At 40.1% G+C, this 8,672-nt stretch overlaps 1 protein-coding gene across 1 annotated transcript; it reads right to left on the reverse strand.

Annotated features, from left to right (window-relative positions):
- Positions 1-402: 402 nt before the first annotated feature.
- Positions 403-7,951, reverse strand: LRAT (lecithin retinol acyltransferase). The gene is made up of 3 exons (XM_017871077.1): positions 7,704-7,951; positions 7,060-7,600; positions 403-2,946 (listed from the first exon to the last, which is right to left on the reverse strand). Exons 2-3 carry the CDS (start codon positions 7,597-7,599, stop codon positions 2,794-2,796), a joined length of 693 nt encoding a protein of 230 aa, XP_017726566.1. The 5' UTR covers position 7,600; positions 7,704-7,951; the 3' UTR covers positions 403-2,793.
- Between the last annotated feature and the right edge of the window lie 721 nt (positions 7,952-8,672).

Raw genomic sequence — 8,672 nt, forward strand, 5'->3', positions numbered from 1 at the left:
ATCCGACACTACTAGGTTATCAATTCAGAAATCAGGATAGAAATACATAAATACAAGAGACTTGCAGAAGCATAAGGATGAATCTTAACTGATGAAGCCCAGAGCAATTCGTGAACTTCCTCAAATTAGGAGACACATTAATGGCTCAGGGGTTTTTTTTGTTTTGTTTTGTTTTTTTTTTTGAGATGGAGTCTCGCTCTGTCGCCCAGGCTGGAATGCAGTGGTGTGATCTCCACTCACTGCAAGCTCCGCCTCCTGGGTTCATGCCATTCTCCTGCCTCAGCCTTCCGAGTAGCTGGGACTACAGGCGCCCACCACCACACCCGGCTAATTTTTTGTATTTTTAGTACAGATGGGGTTTCACTGTGTTAGCCAGGATGGTCTCGATCTCCTGACCTCGTGATCCGCCCACCTCGGCCTCCCAAAGTGCTGGGATTACAGGTGTAAGCCACCGCGCCTGGCCTCAGGGTTTCTTTTATAACTGTGATCAGGAAGATATGCTTTTCTTTCTACTTTGTTAAGCAACTAATCAAACTCAGCACAACAAAACAAAGACTCTCCTTTTCTCCCAAGAAGTTCAACAGTTCTAGTGTTGTAGATCATTTCACAAATAAAACCATCCTAGTTTCCTTTTCCCATAAACAGTTGAACACATCAGTGTGGTAAGATCACCTCACACTATTTCTTGGCTTAATGCTAGCATTGCCTCCTGCATATAGATTTCTTTTACCCTTCTGGCAGATTTAATTGCTTCTTCCCCTCTGTTCCCACAGCACTGTACATACTCTATTATAGCTAGTTTACAAATAATAATATTATTCTGGATCATAAAATTGCAACTGGTCAATGCCTGGCATATAATGAACACTCAAATGAACAAGGAATTGAATCTTGCTTTAATGAAGTAAGTCAAGACTAATTATTTCAATTCCAATCTTAAGAACGTCCTTAACTTTTAATGAGGGGTCTTTGAACACAGATTTAATTTCAGACAGTGGTTTTTGCTGCCTGTAATAACTAAAGTTTGCAAAAAAATTAATTATTTGAGGACACTATATTTTTAAGAAATGAATTTACTTAAACTGTTCCTACAAGGGTAATATATAGTAAGTGAAAAACCACTAAGACAGTAGCTCTCATAGTTGTTGCTTTTATATATGCATACGTAAGATAATTTTAAGTGGTTGGAATAGGTCCAGAGAACGCCTATATTCTGTGATATTGCCATTTAATGTTTTAATTATTTATAAGACTTAAATAATTTAATATTTAATTTGAAAAATTAAACACTAAGTTTGTTGTGGGCAAATTAGTGGTGATAAAACATTATTTAATCTAAAATCTGCTCTTAAAATTTGTTCAGATTATCATTGACGGGCCCCGCCCTCCCCATATTCACTCATAATATGATTTGTTATTTTGTGATTCTAGACAGTTAAGAAATGCAAGTCTCACTGTGGCTTCATTTTAAGAATTTGGTCATTTTGTAAAAGTGCTTGAATACTTGTTTTACCATTGCTATATCTCAATTCTTATAAGACCCTCAGCAAAATCAATTTACATGACTGGCAGTACTAAGCCACTTTAAAATTATTTTAAACAATTTTATTTGTTTGGGTTCTACTTGTTTGGATTTTACATACTACTGTGGCATCCTTCTTTTAAGGATATAAACTATAATTAGAAATGATATGGAGAAAAGTGACTAGAAAACAAATCTGAAGGCTTTTAAAAATTTCACAGTACATTAGTAAATGCTTTAAAAGACAACCCATCCAATAACATATATACAAGTTAACACTACAAATTCAAGGACATAAGAAAATAGATTGGACTTACTTTTACATTCACTTCTACAGATACTCTATACCACACTAGTATTATGATAATAAAGCAATCAAGAACAATTTGTCTCTCAGTCTGTGTATATGTGACTATCCACATATTTATTTCACACACACATGCCAAATACCCACATAACTTCAATCCCATATCCATTTACCTCTCAGAGTGATTTAAAGTAACCACAGTGGCACATAAAAGGAAAAAAATGATGAATTCCAGGCTTCCTAGTAAGTAAAGCCCAATCCAATTATTCAAGTGATACTGTGGTGCTGTTTTTACAGGAAAACACAGATTTCTATACTTTCTGGTCATTTACTTTATCATTCTGGTCATTTACTTTATCGTAAAGTACTATTTGCCAATATCATTAAAGTACTATTTGTTAATATTGGTTTCACGTAATGACGATAAAACATTCTTGACCTATATACTACATGAAAAAAAATAGATTATGAGCTTATTTTTTGACCAGTCATCAAACATGTTTTCATTTGAATAAGGAAAGTTCTTCCAGTTTAATATAAGTTTACCAATTTGTTTTTTCAATGAAACAAAGTAAATTTACAGTAAAGTTACTGGTCTCAATATAAGTCTTCCAGTCTCCAAATTCTGCCTAACAATACAAGGATTACAAGAGAAAAAAAACACAATTAATTGCCTGTGGCTATCATCTTAGGGGCTGGTTTTCTCATATTGCTGAATTCTACCATAACCTGTCATATTTCCGAGGCTTGGATGGTGCTTTAAATCTGAACTGCCTGAGAAGATTCAGAAAGCCTTTGTTCTTGGGCTTACACAGTAAGCACTCTGCGTGATTCCTAATCACATTTTTATCCAGAACACAGTGTTACAGGTCACATTTTTCTCAATAATGCTTATACTGATTGATGCTCTATAAATATAAAATATTTACATACAGAATACACACACTGACATGGGGGTATGAAGTTAGCCAGCCATCCATAGGAAGAATGGAATAAAAATTGCAGGAAGGGTAGTGTATGACACCAAGCCCGTACAGACTATAGACGCCAATCCCAAGACTGCTGAAGCAAGAACACTTCTCTGATCACGAATAATTATCTTCACAGTCTCACAAAACTGGAAAATAAAATTTTGGAAAATTAGAAAAGGTGGCTAAATCCAAGAAGAATATATCAAACAGTAAATCAGTTTTTGAAGCTATTTTCTGTCTACCAGAAGAATTAGAAATTCTCTTATGACTTACAAAAAAATTTACAATGTTAAGAGGCCAGTTCTGATTCTATACAATATAGTAGTAGAAATGATCCCTTAGGCAATTAAGTTAATAATGGCAGTTGCCTATGTAAATACAGCATTTATAGAAAACTATAGAAAGTGTAACCACGTAGTTATTCAGGACTAAAGGTTTAAAACATCAAAGTGCTTATCAATAACAATAGCATATTTTAAAATTAGATGAGCAAAGAGGTATCTCTAATCTTGAGTAAAAATAATAGAATTTGGCCAATTAAAGGTAGATTCAATTCCTCCAATTTGCCATTCTAAAATCTAATGATACCAATAATAACTTTTTTTATAAGTCTCAAAATCTACAGGTATAGAAAGTCTAATTTTATTGTCAAATTCCATTTCCTGACTAAATATGCTAAATTCAGGATCGATTATGTGACACATAACCAGCTGCTGGAAAAAAAGACAAATATTGTCCCTACCCCTGAGGAATGCATCTTTCTAATATGTGTAATGTTTTCCTTAGAAAAATAATTTTACTCAGAAGTGATGGCCTATGTCTGAGTCCTGGCTCCAGCTCTTATTGGCTGTGTCACTTCAAGTAGTCATTTAACCTGTCCAGGCTACTCTCTTCTGCTCCTCCATGGGAACACTCAAATTGTTCTGAGGATTAACTGAGATGTTTCATGCACAATTACTCTGTATTCTTCTATGTGCTGTATAAATGTAAGGTATTACACTGATTATTATTACTACTGTCTTTGTTGACAATTATCTCTACCATATTGCCATCGATGCCAGAATGCAGTGATTGTCATATCTATATGGGTTTTGCTATTCATACTAATTTTAAGCTCTTTTTCTAGACATGGCATTGTATGTGCTTTTAGGGTTTTCTACAGTGGCTTACATGGGACTGGGCAGCTAGGTTTCCAAATTCTTAAGGGATACAATGAACAAGTTCAATAAGTTTTAATACACCATCCTGACAGTATGGTTATCTCTATCCATACTTTTACACAATACCTAAACAAGTGTGAAACTCTTATCTAGATGTTGGCCTATTTTTCTATCATACTATTTGTCTCTTTTTAATAAACTAGCAAGGTATTGAGAAGTATACTATTTTAAGGTAGTGAAGATCAAATTGAAGTTTTCAGGACAGAGAGAAAAGGAGGTTGATGGAAGACATATATTTTGGTAAATGACTAAGTTGTAAATACAGTTATCCTTTTCTTTTCCTTGATAATTTATAATTAAGTCAATCGGAATCATTTTGGACTGTATTTCCCACAAATGCAGATTTTTCTCAAGAAGCATCGCATGTCTAATGCCCTGTTACTGTTCACTTGGTCAGCAGACCAGCAGGCATCTTTAGTGGTGCTCAACAGTAGGAAATTTCTAGAAGGGGTCAATAAGTCTGTAGGAACACTTTTGTGAGCACTCAATCCACACAAATTAAAAGGGGCATTTGCCATCATTTTTGGCAATGAAAGAGCAGTATTAACAAAGTAAAAAAATCATAGTAGTAAAAGCATAAGGAATAGTAATAGTTATTAACCAAAGGAATTTCTAGTTTACAAAATACTGATTGTCAACAGCGTTATAAAAATCCCATAATTTTATGACTTATAAACTTGTAAAAAAAAAAAAAGAGTATTACCACAAAGGAGTAAATGTTCTTTTCCAGTTCATTCATTTGCAAACTAATTGCAGTGTTTTCCTTAGGGGTAGTGTGTTCTTGAGAGTTTTTATTAACTCAAATTTAAGAAAGGCAACTTTGTAACTCTCATGTTAATATTAGTTGCATATATGAAGAACTCAACAATCAGACCCAGAATCAAATAATTTCTTATATTTCCAAAAGGTAGAAACCAGTCCTTCCTTCAGTATTAATGACCTACTTCTCTCAGCGCATGTTCAAAAACAGTTTGTAGAATTAGGAAATTTGGGATGAAAACTTTTTTTTCTCCCGGGAAATCTACTCTGTGGCCAAATTGTTTGTTAGACCATTCAAAGTGAAGACAAAACTCAGTTTCACAAGAGGTGCTATGCAGCAACAGCAATTAAAACACTTCTCTACTTCTGTAGACCCTGACAAAGTTTCCAAAGATGAAAAACTACTCCAACTAGTTATTTATGCAGATTAAATATTTTACTACCTTACAAAAGCCTTAGTTACTGTTTTTCTGTAGAAATATATAATGCAGCACTATATGTGTTACATGAAAGGGTAACTCCTAATTACCTGATAGAAATACTGTTTTTCCTTAGAGAAATGATTTGCTTGGTTCCTAAGTAAATCTGACATGTTTCCTTTTGTACACTTTGGGAGCCAGTGTTTGTAAATGTGGTGGAGTTCATTTCTAAACAGGCCTGGACTAGAGCTGTGATTCTTGAATCGCTGCACAGTGCTCTAACTGTATTTTTATTTTACTTGGAAAAGAATTCCTAGATTGAGTCTTTTGTGGCTCTATAAAATCTACAAGGAGTTTCATACACCGATCTATAAAAGCAAAATACTTCCATGTTCTCCCACAGAGGATAGAGAAAGATGTTCCCAAATGGGTCAAAAAAATTAACCAAGATGTGGAGCAGTTAAGAACTGGTTACATGAAAAAAACTGACTCAGATTTTCTGGTCCCAAAATATCTAAACTTGAAGAGTAACACTAAAGCTCATTATGTTACTGCCCAGGTTTCCATTATAAAGACTGAACATTAACAATGACTTCTTTAACAAGTACAATGAAGGCTGAGAAAGTTTCCAATTGTAAATAAAGTTTCAGGCTTAAAATCTTAACTATCTTTAAAAATTAAGAGGTTTTAAAAGGAAATAAAATCCATTTTCCCTTTGGATTTGTGGCTAATTTAATAATCTTAAATTCTAATACTGTTTTCAAAATACTCATAAAAATTACCTTCTAATGTTTAACATTTCTTCTTGAAAACTAATTGTATTGATCTCTGGGGAATCCATAAAGACTCTAATCTACCTTTAGGGCTAATGGGTAAAGGATGCTTAACAATGAGGAAGTCTAGATGGGGATTAAAGCCAACCCAGAAAGAATTCAGCACACCAAGGAAAATACAACTCTGAAGCACCAACACAAGAATAAGGGACCTACCAGGGAGCCCCTATTACTGTGAATTTTGATAGCTTATAGCAAGCAATGAAAAATCCCTCTATGCAGCTTTCAAAGGGAGAAAACTGCGTGGTTGCTTATTTTAAAGTCACACACTTTGTTTTTATAGTGTTATGGATTAAATATAAACTCTGGACCTCTTCCTTTCAAGTGAAATTCTTGGTTAAAGTTGCAAGCAGCGGTGACTGATTTCTTGTATACCCCGCCCCCGTCACTTGCCCTTTGTCATTTGAACTACATGGTGGGTGGACACCTGATGACTTCTGCAGCAATACTGGGCAGCTCTGGAATCTCTGGAAGCAGTCCTGGATTGCCACACCCTTTCTCTGTGCATTTCGAGATATCCTGCAAGGCATGTTGCCATTTGTTTATTTACTTAGCCTACCTTAGGAATACTAGAACTTTCCTTACTTAATCTAGAACTTTAAGAATGGTATGGAAGACCTAGCAGTGGCTCACGCCTGTCATCGCAGCACTTTGGGAGGCCGAGACCGGCGAATCACGAGGTCAGGAGATCTAGACCATCCTGGCTAACACGGTGAAACCCCGTCTCTACTAAAATACAAAATTAGCCGGGCGTGGTGGTGGGCGCCTGTAGTCCCAGCTACTCGGGAGACTGAGGCAAGAGAATGGCGTGAACCCGGGAGGCGGAGCTTGCAGTGAGCCGAGATCGTGACACTGTACTCCAGCCTGGGCGATAGAGCGAGATTCCGTCTCAAAAAAAAGAAAGAATGGTATGGAAGTAGTGGTGTAGGTGTCCAGGAATTAGATCCCTACTCGCGGGAAAGAGAAAAGGTCAGGGATGGGAGGGGGCATCCCGCGGAGCCCACTTCCCTGGGAGTCACACGTCATACCTTGTCGGACTGGGGACTGATCGGGGTGCCATATCTGCAGTAGGTCACGAAGTGCTCGCAGTTGTTCCACAGCAGGCTGTAGGGGGTAAAGCCCAGCAGCTTCTCAGCCCTCCGCGCCACCTCTTCGTTGAGCAGTGCCTTCTTCTGGAGGGACTCGTCCAGGTGATTGACCAGGATGTTAGCTCCGTAGGCGAAGTCCTCCACTGTGTCCACGCGGATGCTGGCCACTCTGACAATGACGCCCAGGATGAGACGCTTGTTGGAGACCACCTTCTGCGTACGCCCCATGTCGTCCGTCAGAGCCAACAGGATGTCAGGCATCATGTGGGCAACACGGTTGTCCCCTAGGTAGATGCCATAGTGGGTCAGGTGGGTCCGGGGCACCTCCAGCACGTCGCCTCGGTGGAAAGAGCTGGTTTCGTAAAAACTGTTCCTCCCTTTGTCTTCGCCCGTGGCGCCCGAACGGAAGAGCATGAAGTTGGAGATGAGGAGCAGCTTCTCCAGTAGTAGAGACACCACCTCCAGCATGGGGTTCTTCATCCTGCTGGGAAGAGGGAGTCTTGGAGAGGTGCCGGTGCCACTCCGGCAAGGGCCGGGCTGGGCAAGGTAAGCTCGCCGGACAGGGGCGCTGCGCTACTGCTCACCTGCAGGCCAGGTGAGGTACGGCGCAAAGTACGGCCGCTGAGGAGGAGAGAGGAAGAAGGCAAAGAAGACAGCGAGGACTGGGAACGGGCTCAGCCAAGCCACAATGGGGAATGAGACTGATAAGGAACTGGTGGCTGACGGCGGGGACAGTGAGACCCGTGCTACAAGCAGCCGGAGAAGCGCCCCTGGGAACCGTGCCGGGGGCAGGACTGCGCGCGGTGCTCGGAGGTGCAGGCTTTGCTGTGACTTTTTATGGCCGTCGAGGGGGCGGAGCCGAAGGCCGTCACAGACCCGGAAAGCTCACTGATTGGACGCCGCCTGCGCGCGGCGCTCGCGGCGGGGAGGGCGCGGGATCCCGGTTTCTTTGGAAGGGGGGCGGGCCGCCTTCTAGCTCCAGGGTTCTGCTGGGTGATTCTTTCCCGACGCGGGATCCTGGCTGCGCTACCGGCTTTTAAGCGCTCTATTTGGAAAGGTAGAGTCCCAAGGTGTGGCGGGACGAAAAGTCCTGCACCTGTCGCGACTGGGGCGAGTTCCTGGCACTTCGGGGTCGTATTCGGTGGAAAATCCTCTTGGGCGAGATTTCTGAGTTGGACCACCTCCCTCTGAAAGGATGGATATCCGGGACTTCAGCTTAATAAAGAGATTGAATTTACTTTGCGAAGTGTGAGCGCCTCGAATGCCTGCGGATTCTTTCCTGACCGAATCTTTCGTTTTGTTTTGTTTTGTTTTGAGACAGTGCCTTGCCCTATCACCCAGAGCAGGAGTACGGTGGCGCGATCTGGGCTCACTGCAACCTCAGCCTCCCAGGTTCAAGCGATTCTCGTGCGTCAGTCTCCCAAGTAGCTGAGATTACAGGCACCACGCGCGGCTAATTTTTGTATTTTTAGTAGACACGGGGTTTCACCATGTTGGCCAGGCTGGTGTTGGCCAGGCTGATCTCAAACTCCTGACCTCAAGTGATCCACCCC

The sequence above is a fragment of the Rhinopithecus bieti genome, unplaced genomic scaffold (assembly GCF_001698545.2).
Source record: "Rhinopithecus bieti isolate Rb0 unplaced genomic scaffold, ASM169854v2 scaffold_3878, whole genome shotgun sequence".
In the NCBI taxonomy this organism is placed as follows: Eukaryota; Metazoa; Chordata; class Mammalia; order Primates; family Cercopithecidae; genus Rhinopithecus; species Rhinopithecus bieti.